Source organism: Littorina saxatilis, linkage group LG12 (genome assembly GCF_037325665.1).
Source record: "Littorina saxatilis isolate snail1 linkage group LG12, US_GU_Lsax_2.0, whole genome shotgun sequence".
NCBI lineage: Eukaryota > Metazoa > Mollusca > Gastropoda > Littorinimorpha > Littorinidae > Littorina > Littorina saxatilis.
The window spans coordinates 58,246,898-58,270,058 of record NC_090256.1 but is presented as its reverse complement, the minus strand read 5'-3'; the positions used below and the strand labels follow the sequence as shown (position 1 = coordinate 58,270,058).

Sequence of the window (23,161 nt, the reverse complement as noted above, 5' to 3'; positions counted from 1 at the left end):
TGATGCCAAACCCTCCACTGCCGCCAAACCCTCTGATGCCACCAGGCCCTCTGATGCCAAACCCTCCACTGCCGCCAAACCCTCCTCTGCCACCAGGCCCTCTGATGCCAAACCCTCCACTGCCGCCAAACCCTCTGATGCCAAACCCTCCTCTGCCACCAGGCCCTCTGATGCCAAACCCTCCACTGCTGCCAAACCCTCTGATGCCAAACCCTCTGATGCCAAACCCTCTGATGCCAAACCCTCCACTGCCGCCAAACCCTCTGATGCCAAACCCTCAACTGCCGCCAAACCCTCTGATGCCAAACCCTCCTCTGCCACCAGGCCCTCTGATGCCAAACCCTCCACTGCCGCCAAACCCTCTGATGCCAAACCCTCCACTGCCGCCAAACCCTCTGATGCCAAACCCTCCTCTGCCACCAGGCCCTCTGATGCCAAACCCTCCACTGCCGCCAAACCCTCTGATGCCACACCCTCCTCTGCCACCAGGCCCTCTGATGCCAAACCTTCCACTGCCGCCGAGCCCTCTGATGCCAAACCCTCCACTACCCCCGAGCCCTCTGATGCCAAACCCTCCTCTGCCGCCACGCCCTCTGATTCCAAACCCTTCTCTGATGCCAAACCCTCCTCTGCCGCCAAACCCTCCGCTGATGCCAAGCCCTTTGCCGCCATGCCCTGTAATGCCAAGCGCTCCACTGCCCCCAAGCGCTTTGCAGCCAAACCCTCCACTGCCCCAAAGCCCTCTGCCGCCAAGTGCTCTACTGCCCCAAAGCCCTATCATGCAAAACCTTCCACTGCACCCAAGCCCTTTGCTGCCAAGCCCTCGGATGCAAAACCCTCCACTGCTCCCAAGCCCTCCGCTGACCCCAAGTGTCCTCCCCCCTTACCCATGTCTTTCTTCAGGGACATGCTGAAATCACTGGGAAAAGTGAAGGATTGGACAACATTGGAGGCTTTAGCAGAACAGCACCATGGGCTCATGCAGCCTGTAATGATGCAGCAACTGGACACAAGTGACTTTCAAATTGATGAACCATCATTGGCGCTCTTTCCAGCTGACGTCCCTTCCACTTCCAGTCTCTCGCCCATTGCCATCTACGGAGATGGCAACTGCCTTCCCAGGTGTGGGTCTGTCCTTGCCTGGGGAACGCAGGAGCGCCATCTTGAAATGCGGGCAAGGATTGCCCTCGAATTGATAATCAACAAGAGCCACTACCTGAGCGACCCAGACTCGACTTTCTGCGCTCAGTACTCTGAACATTTCCTCAATGAAAAACTGACCAAGGCTGCCATTGACAACATATTTCAGTTGGAACTTCGCGACATCTTCAAGGCTGGCACATACATGGGTATGTGGCAGGTGTTGGCCCTCACCTCTGTGCTGCAACACCCCATCCTCTCCATATATCCAGAGTATGGTGGGTACACAGTGAGGCCGCACCTCCACAAGCTTTGCACCCCAAGATCCCAACCCACTCCGGCTCCACACCACAGCAGTACATACCTCCCCGGCATAATGTGGACTCACATTCACGGAAAATGTCTGCCTGCTTTGACGTGGAGACCCAACCACTTTGTGGTTTGCTTGCCATCTTCTGGTATCCTTTTTGAAGTGAAATATTGTGATAATGAAAAGTGATGCTTATTCTTTTTTATTATTATCCAAATCATAGTAAGTAACCTTTATGTTATCATAAGAATTACATTTTTGCTTGTAGTACATGACCATAGTAATCTAGCAATATATTGTTGACATTAGCAATACATTGGTTTTTTATTTTGTTAGTCAGTGACTTTTAGACACTATCTTTTTTCTTTAACACTATCCATATGTTGGCAACTGTGCTTCTGTCTGTGTAAAGCCTGGGGACTTTGTTTTGGTTGGCATACCAACAGAAAAGACTGTGGTGGAGTATGTTGCGCAGGTAAGAAAACTTTCTGGTACTTAAAGAAGCTTCTCAATTTTTGAAAAGTTGGTTTGTTGTTAGTTTTCCATCTCAGTTCACCCTTATTCAAGGCGGTTCGAGTTTGTTTCCTTTGTAATTTTGAAAGATGCACGTTTGGGTCTTTCAGGTAAACTGTTAATGGCTCTAAAAGTTATATTTTTCAGGCTTGTCGCTTTTAACAAAAACTTGGGGGGGGGGGGCAAATTATGTGAGAATAACATAGCAATCATTTCAGAAACTCCATGCATCTATAATTTTACATTGTTTTTCTTTCAGATCACAAAAGCTTCAGCTGATGGAGCCTGGGGGGTCTTCCTGAAGGATGTTGACTGTGGGAAGAATAAATGGCCTGCCATATGCACAGAATTTTTTATTCCCTTGTGCGACATCTTGCGTGTCTTCAAGGAAAACGACTACACCATGTCCCTTGAAAACAGGGCTTTGATTTACACCTTTGCTGTGTAGATGTGTTTTTTTTATGCATGCACAAGACGTGAGGGGGTAAATCTACCTAGAGTTGGACAAAAAGCACTTTTTTTGAGACTTGTGCCAATGTGTGGCATCATTACGATGCTAAATCTCTATTTTCATTTACAGGAGATGCTGGTTCTAAGCAGGTGTGCATGAACCCTAAAATCTGGTCCCATTTTACTCTTTATTTCATTGTACACAAATACTAACTTAATTTTAGCATGCAGATTTTCTCTGGAAATGCCACTCTTCAGGGTGTTAGTACACCACAGTTTTCTTGGCTTTTATGCTAAAACCTTGTAATTTGTGCTGGAAATAGATAGCCATAGCTGGATCATAAACTAGCCATACTGTAACCGAACAGACAGAACAAAAATGTCATTTATACTATGCAGATTTTTAAAATTTGTTTTTATTGTGTACATGGCGTTTACTGCAGGGTTCGTACAGGTCATGGAAAACCTGGAAAGTCATGGAATTTGATTTTTAATTTTCCAGGCCTGGAAAGTCATGGAATTTCAATTCAAGTCATGGAAAGTCATGGAATTTAAAAAAATAAAAAAATAAAAAAAATACCCTTTAGCACGCCAGCGGCTTTTTTCGTCGCCCAGCCATTCACCCCCCCTTGCCAGCCAGCAGCGATTTGCGTCGCCAGCACAAGGCTTGTTCGTATGACCAACTTCTCGTTCGTATTTGCATACAAAAATAACGGTATTTTTAACGGAACTTGAGCCAAAGCGAGGCTCACTTCCTTCCGTTATCTCGTCTGCGCTGCATTTAAGTCTGTTTCATTGAAGTTTTCTGCTTATGTTTTTGCATCGATAATGTACTTTAGCGCTTCGACAAGCAAGATGGAGGATGATGAGTTTGAAACTTTCTTTCGAGTTGTTTCTTGACAACAAAAAGTATGCGGAATTGGAACGAATTACCAAGGAAGATCTTCGCAATGAACTGTGTATCGCGGTGAAAAAAAATGACAGTTCGTCAAGTCACAGTGACGGTTACGAAAGTGCAGATGGATACAAACAGTGGCTGGTCCAGTTTAATGAAATGACAGGACCAGCAAACATTACCGATAATCTGACTGCGTAGCAAATGCTTGACTTGCTTGTCGAAAAGACACTGCTTAGAAACTGACTCAAATTCAGTGCAAAGCAAGCCAGTGTCAAAACTGGCAGTGAAAAGACGTAAAAAGTTTGCGTGTTCGGAAATGGCGACCTGTGGATCTAGTCATGGAAAATGTTATTGGGTCTCATGGAAAAGTCATGGAATTTTGTTTCTAAAAACCAGTGGGGACCCTGTTACTGGTAGTATGCCACACACCTGCTTTTTTCTAGTTCAGGCTCCAGGTACACTTTTCCAAAGTACATGTTTCTAAAAACCTGTGGGGACCCTGTTACTGGTAATATGCCACACACCTGCTTTTTCCTAGGACCTAGTTCAGGCTCCAGGTACACTTTTCTAAAGTACAGCTTTGAGGGACAAAGAGTGTAAGAAATATTGTGTAAAAAGTGATACCAACATTTTAGTGATATGATGTGACTGTTATGTACACATGGCTCTAGTTGGGTGCCAACATTTTAGTGATATGATGTGACTTACTTATGTACACATGGCTCTAGTTGGGTGCCAACATTTTAGTGATATGATGTGACTGTTATGTACACATGGCTCTAGTCTAGTTGGGTGCCAACATTTTAGTGATATGATGTGACTGTTATGTACACAATGCTCTAGTCGGGTGTAATAATGTTTGATTTGTGTTTATGGTGTTCTTTTGATTTTTAAAGTGATTTAATGTGGGTCTTCATTTGGATTATGGTTATTTTCTGTGATAGTGCGCTTTGAATATTAAATAAAGTTTGTGACATTGTGACAAGTTATGTACTTATGCTGGAATTACAATTCACTATTTCCAGCGTGACTTCTTTTTGAACTTATAGTGTTTATGAGCTTATAAATGTGACAGGATTTGTCTAACCTTTGTTTGTGTGTCCTTTTTGGACAAAGTTTTCCTAAGCATGTTTGCATAATGTTATTGCAATCTTTTTTTTTCTTTTTTTTCTGTCATGTTTGTGAAAATCTATCAGCTTGCTTTTTCTAAAAAGCTACAAAACTGACATACCTGCCCACCCAATCCCAGGCAGCAAAAATAAAGAACAATACACCCAACTCTAGGTAGGTGTGTCCCCTGAGGCTGAGGTCAGACTTTTTTTTTGGTTTAAATTCAAGGTTTTTTTTCTGGATACATTGTCTTGACAATGACAGAATACTTGAACTTTATCATTTATTCATGTTCCCATTTCTGTTGATATTTCTCAACTCACAAAATGAAAGTGAGCTGTACCTACCAGCACTCACTGCATGAAAGATAATCTGTTGTGACGTTATGTACACATTCTCATGTTTTTTGCATTTTCTGATCTGAATTTATGTTTCAGGGTTGCTAATTGGTTTTTTATTTGTACCTTTTATGTGTCATTTGGGTTTTTTATAATTTCTGCCTATGAAGGTGTGGATATGTGTTAGAGACATCCCTCAGAATCATGGGTGTCACGGTGTGATGTTATGTACATATGTAGTTTTCCCTCTTATTTCTTACCTCCTGCATGTGTTATCTTGTTTGTATCAGGTTTTTTTATTCATAATGGTAACTGTCTCCCTTTGCTACTAATTTCTTTCTCAGATTTGTTGATTGCAGTTATTGTGGCACCAGTTTTAGCTGATATGGGCACTTTCATCCTCTGACTTTGCGTGCCGTTATGTACAAATAGGTTATTTTTGTTGTATGGTGGATTTATGGTGGTTTCATTCATAACTTTTTCTTCTTATGGGTACTTCTCATTTATTTGGATATGCCCATACATTTTTTTGTCTGTTTGGTCAGAATGTTCCAGTTTTAATGCATCTGTTTTGATTACGTCACGCTGTGATGTTATGTACAAAGGTTGACTGCTGCTGTTTTCTTGGAATTGTCAAGCCCCTATAGCAGAATTTTGCTTGTTTGCCACTTTTAACATCATAGTTGTTAGCATTTCTAACTATATTGGATGTTGGATTCATTCCTTGTTTTTTTGTGTGGTTTTAATCTTGATTTTGTTTGCCATTTGTTGCGGATGAAGTGAAAAAGTATGTTATTCCTTTAATCCTCTGTGGTTACATGTCTCCTTGCTATGGCTGTCTGGTGTCTAACTCTTGTACATGGGTTTTGTACTTAGGGGTCAGAAATCGTCCTTTGTAACCTTTTTTGTTGAATTTTAGTGATATGATGTGACGGTTATGTACACAATGCTCTAATCTGGTGTAATAATGTTTGATTTGTGTTTATGGTGTTCTTTTAATTTTTAAAGTGATTTAATGTGGGTCTTCATTTGGATTATGTTTATTTTCTGTGATAGTGTGCTTTGAATATTAAATAAAGTTTGTGACGTTGTGACAAGTTATGTACATATGCTGGAATTACATTTCACTATTTAGTTTAAAATAAACTTCTTTTTCAACTTAGAGTGTGTTTATGAGCTTATAAGTGTGACTGGATTTGTCTAACCTTTGTTTGTGTGTCTCCTTTTTGGACTAAAAGTTTTCCTGAGCATGTCACAGTTTTAGACTCCTTTTCATGCCTGTGACCATATATATATATATTTTTTCTAATCCTACCGCGAACTGGATAGCAGACGCGGCACGACTGTTGCACCACACTTTGAAGTAATCCCACACTTTGAAATAAATTACTTCAAAGTGTGGGGATGTGCCCCACACTTTGAAGTAAACCCATTTTTTACTTCAAAGTGGGGGGGGGGGGGGGGTGGATCTTCCCACACTTTGAAGTAAACTCAGTTTTTACTTCAAATTGTGGGGGGATCTTCCCACACTTTGAAGTAACTTACTTCAAAGCGTGGGACTTTTGCATCGCCTGTTTGAGCCTGATGATTTTGTCAAAAAAAATGGCAAAGTCTTTTGGATGAGTGAACAAAAAAAGTGAGCGAGCCAAGAAACATAGTGATGTTTGTTATCAGGCTTTAAACAATGTCCCATTGTTGAGTGTGACGAAAACTCGTGGTGACGATTTTAAAACATGTTGGGTCACGCATGGTCCAATCTTACATGGTCCAACCTTACATGGTCCAACCTTACATGGTGCAACCTTACATGGTCCAACCTTCCATGGTCCAATCTTACATGGTCCATATATATATTATTGGACCATGTAAGATTGGACCATGTAAGATTGGACCATGTAAGATTGGATCATGTAAGGTTGGACCATGTAAGGTTGGACCATGTAAGGTTGGACCATGTAATATTGGACCATGTAAGATTGGACCATGTAAGATTGGACCATGTAAGGTTGGACCATGTAAGATTGGACCATGTAAGGTTGGACCATGTAAGATTGGACCATGTAAGATTGGACCATGTAAGGTTGGACCATGTAAGGTTGGACCATGTAAGGTTGGACCATGTTATATTGGACCATGTAAGATTGGACCATGTAAGGTTGGACCATGTAAGGTTGGACCATGCAAGATTGGACCATGTAAGATTGGACCATGTAAGGTTGGACCATGTAAGATTGGACCATGTAAGATTGGACCATGTAAGATTGGACCATGTAAGGTCGGACCATGTAAGGTTGGACCATGTAAGATTGGACCATGTAAGATTGGACCATGCGTGACCCAACATGTTTTAAAATCGTCACCACGAGTTTTCGTCACACTCAACAATGGGACATTGCTTAAAGCCTGATAACAGACATCATTATGTTTCTTGGCATCCTCACTTTTTCTGTTCACTCATCCAAATACTTTGCCATTTTTTTTGACAAAATCATCAGGCTCAAACAGGCGATGCAAAAGTCCCACGCTTTGAAGTAAGTTACTTCAAAGTGTGGGAAGATCCCCCCACACTTTGAAGTAAAAACTGAGTTTACTTCAAAGTGTGGGAAGATCCCCCCCCACTTTGAAGTAAAAAATGGGTTTACTTCAAAGTGTGGGGCACATCCCCACACTTTGAAGTAATTTATTTCAAAGTGTGGGATTACTTCAAAGTGTGGTGCAACAGTCGTGCCGCGTCTGCTATCCAGTTCGCGGTAGGATTAGAAAATATATATATATATATACCAAACCGATGTCAAATACGAGCTGATTTGGTGAAATAAAGCACATTTCTACTTGCGAAACCCATCGAACAGCCTTTAGGCTAAGCGAGAGAGTTCTCGTGATTGTTTTAATTAAAAAACTCATTCATAAAAACTAGAGACTAGGTTTCTGGTCAAAACGAATGATTAATCTGCTGTATCATTCGCTTGTCGGAAAGACAATCGGCCTACGCGCATCTCTCAAATATGACCTTCTCTTGTCTACTGTCTCGGAAGATTTATTCTACTCCCAAATAGCACTTCTTTGCACCTCTTATGACTCCTTCGTCCTCTAGAATCCCGTATCCACACCAAATACGAGCTGATTTGGTGAAATAAAGCACATTTCTACTTGCAAAACCCATCGAACAGCCATTTCCGGTGCTCGATCGCGGACATTTTCAGCTTTGAAGGCTATTTACGGGCAAATATCAATCGCTCCCTGACTTTTTATGCATCGAGAAACAAATTTAGTCATCGCTGAATCAGTAGCTTACCTTAAATCCCGACATAAATCAAACAATACCTAGAAAACAGACAAAACTTGCCTTCACACGTGTCATGAGCGGCCTTCGGCTTCTGTTCGGCCTTTGACCGGTTATCCCCCGTGTGCTACCCATTTTTCTGTCACCAGGAAGACAAGCAAAGAAAGAAAAGGATAGAAGAAGAGAACAACAGTCACTAAATATGATTATGCATAAAGAACATAAGGACAACCAAATGAAATGCTGAACAAGACAAAGGGACACAAAAGAAAATATTCAATAATGTAACTAAAACATGTCAAAATCACATTGGACAGAAAACACCCTCTCAAAAGAAAAAGTACCAAAACAAATTAAAACGGGCAGAACAAAAATTTGAAAGAAAAAAAAATGAGAGCACAGACAGCATATAAAATTCTTGTAACCAGAAAATGTGCAAAAACTCTACCTCTGAGTCTAGCGCGGATGAGGCCAGTACGTTTCTCTGATCTCTCCACATGGACGTGAACAGGGAGCTTTGCCACGTACTCGTCCAGCTTGTGACCCAGGTGTTCTGAAAGAAAGAAAGCACAAACAGTGCACAGCTCGCCTCACACAGTATGTGAAGGAAAACTTCAAATTTCAAAATACATGTGCACAGATTGTATTATGAACAGATACATGCAACATAAAGCATGCATGCATACACACCCACAAACACACATGCAGTATGATAAAAAAAAAAAACTATCAAAACTACTTTTCCGATTTTCCGAGCTAACTGTGTCAAGGTTTGCCTTGCCAGTTAATGGGATTTTATCCTCAATAACTTGAGTGTTGACAGACTACATTAGTAATGCAATTTCAACTGAGTGCAGGTACTTCTGCCCCACATCAGGACCTAAAATTCATGAATTATTCAAACTCACACTGTTTTGAGTGAAGTTTTGTTAAAAGCATCCCAAAATGGCCTGAGGTACCAACAACCATCATTGTTAGCAGACTGTTTAACATGATTGCTGATTGATTTTGTTCTTGTTGAACGCACTTCACACATTCAGCTTGAGCTGCTTCACAGAATCATACAGAGAATTCACCACTAAAGCTGATCCTCTCAGAGCAAGTGACTATCACTGTTTACAGTGTACCTACATTTAAAACAAAAAACAAACAAACATGCAGTTGACCCTATCTTTAAAAGCCCTGTTTTCAGACCATAGTCTTTTTTCACATTTTCTGTTCATAACGGCTGTAAATTTACCTCTACATTAAAACTCACTCCCTCTCCAAAATTGACTTGATGACATTTGGGAGGTCTCAACATGGGGAGGGGTGGGGTCCAGTCTGTATATGTACACTTCATTTAAGGGCAAGTGGGCCAGTGCACTATGTTTTTTTTTAATTTCAATGTTTTATTTAGTTTGAATGTTATTTTATGAAAGTAATGAATAAACAATGATAAATGATGGTCACTTTTTGTATTTTGGGTTGCTGGTTTTTGTTTTACGCCACAAAAACAGTCAAAAACCGACAAAACTGGAGTACAGGGGGAAAATAATATTTCAGCAGATATGATTGTCACACTTCTAATTATTGTTATATTTTATCTTTCTGGGTATGCTCTAGGGGATTATGAAGCAGATTTTGATTGTTATATTTACATTTGGAGTTAGGGACATTTCTTTGTTACAACCGTAAAACTTTAGGGTAACCCCTGCAAAAATTTTGTTTATGACTGTAATACAATGGCAACAAAATCCTTTCGTAATCCCCCAGAAAGTGATATTCTGCACAAACGGCACAAAAAGTTATTGCTCTAGCTAAATTACAGCCAGAGAAATCGCAACACCACAGATGCAACTGCCGCAAAAATGGCTGACATGAGAAAAACGACGTTGAAGATAAACTATTCAAGTATTGTCTTTATTGACACATAAATATGACACTTTAGACAAAAACACAGACACACATGCATTTTAGGTATGTTATGAGACCATTATCTGCAAACAAATTTAAAAAAGGGTTTTGATCAATTTGTCCATTTTGCACTGGCCCACCTCCCCTTAACTGCCTTACAGCTGTGTCAGCACGTTTGAGATCCTGAGAGAACAGGCATGTTATAAATTACCACTTAAATTTTATCACTGTTCTGAATAATTTAGAATTGAGTAAATAAACTCAAGGTTGGTCCTGCTGCTTTATGTGATTACTTCTTAAGATTTTGATACAAACCAGGGCTACTTCTCAAACCTCCCCAAAAGTGTTACACACGCACCTTTGCAAATGTTTCACCCAGCCACACCTCAATCAGACACATACAAACAATTTGCACCATTGTCTGAAATACATGACACATTAAAACACACACATTCTAATATTTCACCATCAAAACTGTTAGTGATAAGTGTTTTAAACAGATCCAAAAAGCACCATAAAAAAACACTGGATGCAATGCACACCTTTGTCGCTGGCATCGTCTACAAGGATGATCTCCTCCAAAAGTTCCTTGGGTGATCGGTTGATGATGCTCCACACTGTACGCAGCAGCGTTGACCAGGCTTCGTTGTGAAACACGATCACGATGCTGGTCTTTGGGAGGGACTCAACTGGAGGGTATGACTTCTTCTTGCACCTAACAACACCAAACACATAGAATATATATTATGTAAGTAAGACATAAGACTTTATTACAACCATGTGTAGAACACCATGGCATAGTGTCTAAAACCAATTCAGGTGTGCTAGTACAAATCAATCAACGTGCTTCAGTACGGAATGCACAAAAACGTGAAGTACAGCACATATTCGACTTGTTGACGCATGGTCTACAGCTGAAAGAAGTTGACAAACAGTTTTATCTGACTCATACCTTGAAGGACTATCATTCTTACCACAGGTGAGAGATCAGAGCCTATTGCTAATACTCTCATGTCAGTCTATGTTTGATAAATCACAGAATTTGGAAGGAAAACAGAAATATGCTGGAGTTTTAGAGCAGTTAAGCGCATTCAACAATTCAGGCCCACCTATCTTCAGCATGACTTTTTTTTTTTAAATCAACAACCCTTGTTTCTGTTCAACAGTAATCTCATGCAAAACACATTGCTACATACACACAGCCTCTCCCTTTTCTTAACTTGTCAATTGTTTGCCCATCTTTTCCACGTAACAGACAGTGTTCGGTTTGTTTACCCCCCTCTCCCTTCTACACTGTGTTTGTCTGCATTGTTGTTCTTTCTAATGCCTGCCATGTCTGCGTTCCTGTCTGTTCGTCCTTTCTTTCTCTCATGGCTAACTTATTTTCTTATTCCACTCTCCTTCCCCACCCAACATCCCCAACCCTTTTTGTTTTCATACAATTATTTTACTTGAGACAAGTCAAAATAAACCGAAAAGAGAAAGAACTGAAAGCTTTATCAACACTTCTCCAGCAGCCATTAAAACACAATTACAACCATCTCAAAAGCAACATACCTACTGTGTACACTGAAAAATAGTGTGCTTCAAAACAGCAGTAGCAGACCTCACTTAAACGCGTCCCAACCGATCCGGCCTCTCCCATGATGCACCGCAAAAAAGGGGCGGAGCCTAACTAAATATAGCGAGAACGCATGCTACGCATGCTGTAAACAATCCCATGCTGTGTTAGTCAAAGCCGAATGGAAAGCGTGTACTGCCTACCTTTACTGCTGAAGAATTGCTGATGCGTAATCGTGCCACAGCATCGTCCAGAAATCAAAACACTTTCTTTTTAAGTTCCGCCTGGCACTGACACGGCGTGGATTCCTGGCATCCTGAATTTCACGAAGAGAGGTCACTATTCTGGAGTTGATGTTCTCATTCCAGTCTAGTATTGACATGTGCGTTCTCAGCGTGTAACTCTCGAGTGAAAGGCTGCCGTCTGTTCGTTTGTCATGGTACTGGAGCATGGTGTTGTTGAATGATTCAACGAAGTAGGTGTCCATGCAGTGAATGTAATCTAAAGGGTTCTTGAAAATGACTGTTCGTTCTAAAGCTTGTCGTAAAAGAAGTTCTGCCTTTGGGTCTGTGATTGGAAGTTTTGAAGGTTCGTACTGTGGGTCTGTTTTGCATCTTGACGTGGTGTGGCAGTCGTGGTGATTACCTTTGTAGTGTTGAATAATATTGATGATCATGGCTTGAAGTTTGGTAGGGTCGTCTTCACAGTTCTTCATGCTCCAGTACATGTGTGTCTTGATGCTGGCAGCCTTGTCACTCAGTTCTGGATGCCAGGTTTTTCCTTCTTGGTATCGTGGCCCAGTGCATACTGTTCGGACCTCTTTGGCGACGTTTTTGGCAGCGTGCCAAGTGTCATTAGTTGAGGTCGTGTCTGGCCGGTTGTCCCTCACCCACTTGTTCACGGTGGCGTTCCTGTCGTGACAGTGGACTCGTATGTGGACCGATCCATCCTCCTGCCCGTCCAGATAGTCGTAGACACGCTTAGTGCCAATCAGTTCGTGTTTCTGGGCGCACGGCTCATCGGTCCTGCTCACAACGGACACGTGTAACACTTTGTGGCTCTGTGCGCCCAGACACACAATGTCAGAATATCTTGAGTTTTTTCTCGTTCCGTGTCTGGCATCCGTAAGGATACTGATGCCACCATCCTCATAAAGAACAAGTTCCTCGAGTAGGGCGTCGTACGTCGAGTCAGACACCTGTCTGGCGACACAATCCTTGTACACGCTAAAAACATTACTTACGTAGTCATCACCCAGTTTGCCAATGCCTGCTGCCTCAACAATTCTCTGGTACTGGTTCAGCTTTATCCCAGAAACAAAATACCCATGAATCATTTTGCAGTTGACAAGGTATTTAACACCCAGGTATGGCGAGCTAGGCCAGTCGATTTTGTGATCATTATCACATGCAAAGGTGAAAAGACCGACATGTCCAAGCATTTTCATATTTGTACGCACAAGACTACATCCACACTGAACAGAATGATGATACACACGTTCACAAAACTTATCCAGGGAACTCTGGGCACAAACAAACAGCTGTTCGTCACTAGAATCAACACCACTGACAAGGGAGAAAGAAGTGTCTGCAAAATGTCCAAGAACTGGAGCATCAGTTGGTGCAGGAGGATCAAGTTCAATGTTTTTATCGATGAAAAAACGCAGTATAGTGTCAACAAGTTGTTTGTTAGTAACAGTGTTTGGATTCCCTTCTCCTAAAAATGTCTTAATCTTTCGTACTTGTGAATGAATCAAATCAATTTCATCTTTCTCTCCACTGAACTGAATTTTGCCTTCTGCTTTTCTCTGTACACGACCAACATTTCTTCGCTTTACAGCTTCTTCTGAGTCTTTGTAATATTTTCTTTTTTGTACGTTTGTTATGTCTTCCATTCTTGGAATACAAAATCACAGTCTAGGTACAATGCAACTCTCAACCGTTTTGGAAAAAAGCAAACCAAATTCCACAAGTAAATACTTCAAAGCCCTTCTCCGTACAGGACTGATAGAACATTTAGATAAATGACTGATTTCTGTGATTAATTCAACTTTTGAAGAATCAGTGCCAACACTATCTTTTAGAATGTAAGTATGTCCAGCTAGCACACTGATAGAAACAGACACAACAGAATAATTGGTGGGAATTTTTAGCGCCTTGTTTTTGGGCGCAAAATCTGGTCGAGATGACCGCACTTTTTCAAACTACAAAAGTAGAAAGGAAACTGGGGCCACAAGGAGGGGGGGGGGGCTACAAGGGGTGGGGGTACGGGGACACTGAGGGGTGGGGGACATGGAGGGGGTGGGGAGGGGGGCGGACCACTGACTTACAGAAAGGTCTAGTCTCTGTATAGTGAGTACTTGTAGGGCACACACAACCGAGATAATTAGACGTATTCATATTTCTGAGAGTAAACCCTCGACCCCCACCCCCTCCCCATCACAGGATTCGGAAACTCAACTCATGTGTCTTGCTTTCTGCTCTTCCCCCCGTTTGCATAGACTTGAAAATGAGCCAGTCTGTTGCCAGGGGGTTTTCATTAGTACCAGCTCACAAATATATAGGATATGTTGCAAAGTCAACGATACAATTTCAACTTGACCAACCTGATTCACAAATGAGCCTGGTCTTCTGTAAAGGTGTGGTTCTGCTTCAGCAGCCCGCGCGGTGTGAGGCCCACTAGAGGGTAACATGCCAACACAATTTGTGGAACTAACTAGGTACCTAAATACAATGAAGTAGAATGAGACACCGTCGTTTTTATTCATCCCTGGGAGGTCCCCACCAGTAGGGCGCGAACCCTATCTACGTGATGACAGACTGCCCTAGTTTCCCACCAGTCAGTTTGTTTCAGTTTTCTACAGAACCATGGTTAGCGCCCTGTACTGTTCAGTCATTTGCAATTTGACGTGTTAGTGTGTAAATGATAATCAATGGAAAATAACTCATTTGATTTGACTCTTTTAGGCGTAACAGAAGAACAACAAACGTCTGTTGAGACACTTTTTCGTGATCGTGGATGGTTTTTGAATACGAGAAGGAGTGAAGTATCAGTTTCTTCTGGAGATAATATTGCCAGCATCAGTGTCGAGAGGGACTCAGATTCACCAGCACTGTGTTCTGTGTCGGGTCGCGGTGTTTGTCCAGGCCTCAGCGTTGGTAGCGAGGGCGGTGAAAGCCGAGGAATCGGAGGGGCACAGGTGTCAGTGCCAGTGCCAGCCGAAGGGGAGTGTCTGTTTTGTTTTTGTTTGCCGTGTGTTGCAACGTGCAAACAGAAGTGGCTAGGCAGTGGGCAGCCAGCAAACATTAGAAATTCGGCGATCAGAAAAAGACTGTATAAAAAATACTGGACAATGATGTCAACACGCAATGCATGGAGACATCCTCTCTACATTCAAAAAAAGACACGCACACTTAGCATTGACAATCCCTGCACAGTTAATATACAAAGAGAGATCATGCCGGAATGTATACTTGATTTAGTGAGGGGACTTTATCCAAATCCAAACGGAATTCCATACCAAGGACATCACTGGTGGTAAAGGTAAGCGACAGCTTCTTGTTTCAGCATGTGTAAAGCTTGCCATGTGCTGTGTTATTTTTAGAACACTGTTGTGAATCTGTCACGTCAAGACCAAGTTTTCCACGCCCCCTTTTCGAACGTATTTCTCAGTTCAAATCTTTATCAACAAATATAACATTTCAGACAACTTTTTAACCGTTTGTATCAACTTCTTAGCCTTTGTAGTCGGAATAGCTTTGCGTATGCAAAATTATTTGAGAGAAAGCGACCTAGTATGTGAAATATTCAAAAAAACATCAGAGCTACTTCTGCTCGTGGCTCAGGAACAATTTCAAATGGTCTCCATAACGGGAGGCACAGGCGCCTTATATATGCCTGCCGGGCCTTTAAGCATATATAAATTATAAGCTCTATATCAAACTTATCATATGTATATCATGTAACACTCTCACTCATAGTTGTTCTTTTCATTATGAGCAATACCTGCAGTTAAAAGTACAGTGAATAAGGACCTCCAAAAATCTGAGAATATAAATCAGGCTTAAAAAGGAGGGATTTGTTAAAAATGTGGGTACATTTGCAGAGGTTATGGACAGACAATTTGAGAAAACAGTCTTGAAAGGGAGGAAGTCTTAATCAAATCTGTAGGTCTTAAAAGGGGGGTTCCACTGTAATAATAAAACAATCCCTCCTGTTGCTTCTTTTATGAGCTATCGATGGCAAAAATACCTGCAACAGCTGTCCTCAGACGTACATTACAGCTGGACATTATGAGATGGAAACAGCTCTGTTATCGCATCAGCTTTCCTTTTTGAAATTATGCAAACCGTGAAATTTATTAAAACTGTTCACTTTTTTTTTTACATCAGCATTGTGCTTGACATAAAAGTCAGAGACCAAATATTTTCCTGTATTCAAATACAACATTCATCATAAAAATACAGTGCATAGTAACTGCAGCTGTTCTCTGGAGTGCGAGCTCAGAATTCAGCCAACACCAGTACTACATGGCAACACCGAACTTACGCATCCATTCTGTAGTCTGGTAGAGAGCGGTTCAAAGACATCATGTCGCTGGCCAGCAGGTTGAACTGGTTGATCTTGAACATCTCCTTGGACTGGGCCTCCTTGTCCTTGGGAATGACCACTGCTTTGCCCATCTCCCCTGGCCCTGTCGGCACCTTCTTGGGCAGTAGGCCTGCAAAACCAGTCAGCGCATGTCTCTATCAAACACAAACCACTAACTTAGTACCCCATCAGACACTAATTTTAGCTTCTTTAAACCAGAACTGAGAAAGCATAAGCCGTTGAACACTAGCTAGCTCCATCACACACTAAACCTGTAAACCCAGTCAGCTCGCCATCAAACACAAGCCATTGAAAAAATCTATTACACAACACTGCCTTGGCTTCTAAACTTGGCCAAAAAAATTATTGCAACAAATTTCGCACCCAAATTAAAGCATTAATTCCCGTGAAATTTCATTAAAACTTTATATACCAGTTAAGGCCGTTCACTTGACTATCAGGATCACTTTTTGGATTAAAAATATCTTTTACATGAATCGCGCTACCGCCGCTCAAATAAGGGTACCCTCAAAATCGACCAGACAAAAACGGAAGGGCCCAATTAAAAATCGACAAAAAATCACAATAGGCAAAACTTTGCAACTTTAACATACGAGAAGAAAGCCAAATCAATTATCTACCCTGAACAGGTTGATTTGTTTAGCTAGCTTGCGTATTTCCATAGACCAAATAGCCTGGACCGCCAACTAGCTCTCTCTCCGCTCTTTCTCTCTATTACGAGGTAGCGGCCACCCCCATTTAGGAACGAAGAGAGGTACAGAAAAGCGTGCTATCTTTCTCAGCGCAACTACTACCCCGCTCTTCTTGGCCTTTCAGAAATCAGGGGGATGTCATATCCGGTGTCGATTGTAAACATAGACGAAGTTGCCGAGGTAAGTTCTGAAAATGCTAAAATAAACTCAGCTAAAGTGCATATGGAACATGTTTTTCGATGAGTTTTGTTAAGTTTAGTTTGGAGTTTTGGAAAATCCAGTTCATTGTCACCTCCCATTGTCACAAATAACTGGAGCGTGCTTTCTTTTCACTGTCTTTCAAACCGGACGCTAAGCGCCCCTGTGAAAATCGAGCGTCGTAACCTCGAAGGGTCACGTGACGAGTTGACGGTCCAGGCTATTTGGTCTATGGTATTTCGTGTGCTATGCTATTCCTACTGATGCAGGTGTCGATCCCAAGAGCGGTCAAAAACGGGACTTTTTGCATCATTTTTTAGGGGTGTCATAACAAAAAGCGCTGTACTTTAAGCTTCAGTCACACACGCGATTCAATCGTTCAGATTCAATCGCGCGATTCAATCTTGAGCCTATCACACATCACATCGTAGGCCATTGACCTGTCACAAAATGAACGATAGACGAACATTTGACGAACGATAACTCCACGCGAGCGGGGCGGAAGTGACGTGTCACAGTGAACACGGCAAACGCGCTTTGCGAGAGCAGACGCTAATGTTCGAACATCACTCTACCTTTCTGAAAAATACCTTTCAGCATTACGCTTTTGCGAGAAATAAAGTTCCCAGACAGTTGCAATTAATGTTTCCCAACCGCTGTGCACGCCTAAAACGTCTCCTTTATATTTGAGTAAGAAACTGTTCTTCCAAAAAGTTTTGAATCGACGAAGAGACGCTGTCCGCCACTGTCTGCCATTATTTTACGTCACGGCGTGTTCAAGGCCGCAACGACGCGTTCTGATTGGCTCTGCCCCTGCGATTGACTGACGACTGGGTCGCAGGAATAGAACAAGTTTTAAAGCTCAAAGCTACGAGGGAATCGCATGAGACTCAGTCGCAGACTTGTCGTGGCTATTTTCAACGACTCAGTCGCCCGTGTGACAGGGTAAATCTCACGATTGAATCGCGTGTGTGACTGCCCTCTTTGCAATGACTTGGTGGATAGTCAAGTGAACGGCCTTAACTGGCATATAAAGTTTTAATGAAATTACACGGGAATTAATGCTTTAATTTGGGTGCGAAATTCGTTACAATAATTTGTTGGCCACGTTTATTTCTAAAGCACTGTGGTCGCACTTACTTTTTTTAATTTAATTTTTTATTTTTACCAGTATGTCCTAATTTTCATGAATCCTGGCTAAAAAAGAACCCAGTCAAGTTTCAGATAACAAACCAAGTTATAACTTGCAGTAATTACACTATTAATATTCTGAACAGTGAAAGACAAGAAGAGCAAACGCTCGATCGAGTCACTTTCGCAGTTCTGAATATTATATGAGGCATCAGATGGACAGGAAGAAATTGCTATTCACAACACAATGAGTCACGTTCACATAAAATTTGAGCCCGGTCACTTTTATAGTTTCCGAGAAAAGCCCAACGTTAAGTTGTGTGTTGCCGAACAGAAAAGGCTAGTTATCTCCCTTGTTTTTCTGATAACGTTCTTAAAAGGCTACAGATGTAAATACTTTGATGTAAAGAATAATCCTACAAAGTTTCAATCACATCCGATGAACTTTGTCAAAGATATAAAATGTCTAATTTTTCCTTTGACGCTGACCTGTGACCTTGAAAAAGGTCAAAGGTCAACGAAACCATCGTTAAAGTGTAGAGGTCATTGGAGGTCACGACTAAACAAAATATGAGCCCGATCGCTTTGATAGTTTCCGAGAAAAGTCCAACGTTAAGGTGGTGTCTACGGACGGCCGGCCGGACAGACTAACACTGACCGATTACATAGAGTCACTTTTTCTCAAGTGACTCAAAAAAGTCAGTGAAACAAAAGATATTATATATTTATTGGATACCAGTAGGTCTGATTCAGTGGTTGCAAAAGAAATTTCGTCTCCAGTATTTTCAGATTTCAAACAGTTAGATACTGGAAATTTCTGGGTAAAACTATTATCCCTGATAAAGCAACTACCCCCTTCAGGCGAACGAACCTGCCTGAGACCACGTAGTCTAGTGCAGAACTCCAGCTTAATTATCATCAGATTAACTTTTCCTGGCTCAAATTAAGGCAGTTCCAGAATAAAAGAAAAAGATACTAGAAATAGAATGCTTAAAGGCACACTCAGTAAGCCTCCCGTAAACCATCACACTCTGATTCTGTCAGGCTTTTACACACAGTACAAACACCCTTTCATTTAAACACTCACCGCTTGAGAACATCCTAGATGCCCTCCGTAAAGAGCGAGCAATTTTCAAAGAATTTATTTTTGCGTGGTTTATCTTACCCCTGAGCCATTGTGAACCCGTGTGATCCAGTTTCCTTTTTTCACAATGTAGTCGTCAGTTTGTAATTTGAATGCGACTCGCTGTAAGCTTATCTGCAATAGCACGTTATAGTGTACCTCTGAATCTAAACGAAACAAACGGCTGTGATTCACAAGAACTCTAGCGATGGCTTTTGACTGTTCAGAGGAACTGGCGATAGGCATAAACCGTCGTCTGCTACGAGAACCACGACCTTGCGTGACCCTGCTTCCGGGCTTTTTTTTTTTAAACTTTCAAAACTTCGAATTGTACTGATCTTGTCTTGATGAAAAAAGAATTCTTTTATGATTTAAAAATGTTTGTGTAACAAGCTGTCAATTTATTATTTAGATTTTAAAAGTTAGGTCTACCGCCAAAACGCACCACGGTCCGATTTTGTTATCAGACAATCCGCAAAATTAATTCTTTGAAATTTGCTCGCTCTTTAAGTAGGGCACCTAGCATGTTCCCGTTCGGTGAGCGTTCAAATGGAAGGGTGTTTGTACTGTGTGTAAAAGCCTGACAGTATCTGTGATGGTTTACGGGAGGCGTACTGTGCCTTTAAATGCTATTAATTTTGGCATTCATTATATAAACATTACTCTGTACAATGCATTACTGATCTGCACAATATGCCTGAACTATGATGCAAATTATTACTCATTAGGTTAATGTTGGGATTTTTTAACCCTCATTTGAGTGGCTCACAGTCACTGACCCTAGCCTTATAAACGATATCCTCAATCCAAAAAGTAATTGCCAAATAGCCAAGACAAGCCATTTTTAGAGCAAAGAAATGTTGAATCATGTGGTGCAATGTTTTTGCTATGTTTATGAGGAAAATGTTCTCAATTTGATTAAAGATTAAAACTGTATGATACATCTAACTGAGGGATCACTGTTCAGTTACTGTACTGTCCTTTTGTGAAGTACTGGATATTGACATCAATAACCATTTTTCTCATTCTTCCCCTTTTCACTTTCATTTTCAGTTTCACACAGTCATTATAGTCACATACCAGTGGAATCACAAAAAACAAAAACCACAGAAATACTAAACCAACAAGGAAATGTAAACTATGAGTCAACCTAAAATGTATATGATTTTGATGACATTCATAAAATATGAATACTTTCGCCATGTCAGTAAGTGATCTAGTGATCCTTCACCTTGACTCGCCTATAACAGTATTAGTATAGATTTACTCTGTATTAGGGCAAGATGCAGTCACTATTGCTTTGTTCCTTTGATTTACATCCCTTTTTGCATTGTAAATAAAACCAATTATTATTATGAATTCAGCATACAACAAATAAATAAATACAATCAATTTAACTTATCAATCATATCTAACTGTGTCAATTTTCCTTCTTAAGGCAAATTATTTGGCTAATTGTCACACACACGGTTACACACACACACACATACAGACACACACACGAACACACACACACAAACACACACACATTTTTAGACACTATCTGACATAGTTTTACTATTACCCAGAACTGTTCTGAATTACTGTTAGTCTGATAACGTAATCCTGCCTGTTCCTCATTATCAGCAGATTATCACACACATACATAACGCTACAGACACACACATGTGATTAACATGTATCATTAAAGTATGCCACACTCACTGATCTCACCTGTAACACCTTGACAACCACATCAATAGATCTCATAATTTAAATGAGAACTTAGACACAAATATACCCCAACAAACAAGACACACACACAAAAACACACCTGTGTGAGACAATCACCAAACTCACCAAGATGCCAAACACAACTCACTTTTTGGGATGATTTTCTCCAGGAATCCTTTGGTGTCCTCTTTGTGCGACTGGACGCCCCCAGCGGCAAGTCCGCCATTTCCATTGCCCTGACAACCAGCATTGTTGGTGGTGCAGTCGGTGAAGTACATGAGGACGAAGACATCCACCATGACCCACACCATGGAGGTCAAGATGATGACCTTGCAGTACTGTATCCGCATCCGTCGCGACGACATGACCACTGCTCTGTAATCCTCGTCTCAAGGACGCCCCAAAATGGAATTCAAACTGGGAAGCACGTGTCAACCGTGGTCAATATGTCTCAGCTGATTCACTGTTCAAACTTGTCTCTTCCAAGTGAACCTTCTTCTCTCTCTCTCTCTTTTTTATAATTTTTTGTTTCAACTATGTGTGCCTGACTGCTGCAGAATATTTTCTAAGCAATATAGTGAGGTAGACTGGTATAGCTTGATCAATACTGAATCCGCTTCTGTTTGCAACTTTGCTGTGGCTGTTTGAAAGAGATCAATACGGTATCACTGACAGTACTGGAATGACTGGAGTAAGTTCACTGTAAGGAAGCTTTTTACTCTGCGGCACATCTTCATCCACACAACTTTGTGCTACCGCTTCACTGGGTATTGAATATTGCTGTCTGTTAGTCTTACACTATCTACCGCCCCAAAGCAAAACATAACTTTCTATTTGTTTTACACACAATTTTACATTTCACACCAGCAACAACTGCTATCACTGTAAAATTAGTAAAACTAAAGGCTATCACTCCACAAATTGCTGATTATAATTTTTTAACACCAAAAACGCATCAAACACAGCTGTTGCACAGAATGTCAAGTAGTCGGCAGCTTCATCTGTCCAGCATGTCACTGTTTCACATGATGATGCCACGAAACGTGCACACACGCTGGACGACCACTTGTGCGTCTGAGGGTTATGGACGGATGAAGAAACAAACTTGGGGATGAAGATTTTTTGTCCACACGGTGGGAGTGGGGGGCGACGGTGGTGGTGGTCAGGGCTGGAGGAGGGGATCCGATGGACAGGTCAGTGTTTGTGGTGTGGCCCAGGTGAGGTGTCGGTGGATTTAGAGCCTAGGGGGGCGTGATTTATCCCCGGCTTCCCGCCTGTTCAAACAGGGTCCCCAAACTGCAAATAAGCAGAATGAAAGCACACACTACTCCATCAACACGTCACAGTAAACGGCGTCCCTTCTTGCCAAGGGCCTGGATGACAACGAAATCGCCTGACATTTTCTCCTGGCTTTCTCACAAATTGATAGCCTCTAACAAATACTAGCTGTTTTAATGAGAACCACTTCACCAGCCTGAAGTTAAAGCCCCAGTATGTCTCAAGTGGTTTACAAAACGATTTAAATCTTCTAATGAAAAAAGCAGATCTAACCTTATGGAACACACTTGCAATAGCATTTAAAGCATTAAATGAAACAGTTCGTTTGAATTGCTATTTAGCCCGCGTAAACCACACACCAGATTTCGTGGTTTATCTAACCCCTGAGCCATCGTGAACCCGTGTGATCCACTTTCCTTTTTTCACAATTTAGTCGTCAGTTTGTGATTTCAATGCGAGTCTGGCTGTATCTGCAAAAGCACGTTATTGTGTACCTCTCATTCTAAAACGCAACAAACGGCTGCGAGTCACACAAACTTGTCGGCGGCGGCTGGCTTCAAAGAAAGCGAGCGCTATGCAGAAAAATTGTCTGCTTTGAGACACGACCTTTCGTGACCCTGCTTCCGGGCTATCTTTTTTAACCCTCACACTGGTGCAATTCTGTAACACATGTTACATAGCCACTGGTGATTTAACAGAGAGAAAAATAAAGAAAAACGGTCATATAGGTTTTCGCATCCATGAGAGGTAATCGGAACCGACCAAACAGACTGAGCCAGTTGCGCGACATATGTCGTGACAACCAGGTGACAGTATACGTAAAGTAGCGCGACATGAGTCGCGACAACCAGCCAAAGGGTTAAAACTGTCAAAACTTCGAATTGTACTGATCTTGTCTTGATGAAAAAAGAAATCT

The 23,161-nt window shown here is 41.5% G+C and overlaps 2 protein-coding genes across 3 annotated transcripts in view; both read right to left on the bottom strand.

Moving 5' to 3' along the window:
• Positions 1-23,161, bottom strand: part of LOC138982366 (polypeptide N-acetylgalactosaminyltransferase 1-like) — a 70,097-nt gene that overhangs the window by 38,417 nt on the left and 8,519 nt on the right. For both annotated transcript variants that reach the window (XM_070355620.1, XM_070355621.1), the window contains exons 2-5: positions 21,116-22,263; positions 16,048-16,219; positions 10,481-10,653; positions 8,491-8,595 (exon numbers count right to left, since the gene is read on the bottom strand). In XM_070355620.1, the coding sequence (XP_070211721.1) occupies positions 8,491-8,595; positions 10,481-10,653; positions 16,048-16,219; positions 21,116-21,332 (667 nt within the window). In that variant the 5' untranslated portion in view covers positions 21,333-22,263. The remainder of the gene's footprint in view (positions 1-8,490; positions 8,596-10,480; positions 10,654-16,047; positions 16,220-21,115; positions 22,264-23,161) is intronic.
• On the bottom strand, positions 11,555-13,724 carry LOC138982367 (uncharacterized). The gene has a single exon (XM_070355622.1). The coding sequence runs from the start codon at positions 13,391-13,393 to the stop codon at positions 11,705-11,707; it is 1,689 nt and encodes a 562-aa protein (XP_070211723.1). The 5' UTR covers positions 13,394-13,724; the 3' UTR covers positions 11,555-11,704.

Coding starts and splice junctions, on each gene's coding strand:
- LOC138982367 (XM_070355622.1), bottom strand. CDS start 13,393: ATGGAAGACATAACAAACGTACAAAAAAGAAAATATTACAAAGACTCA.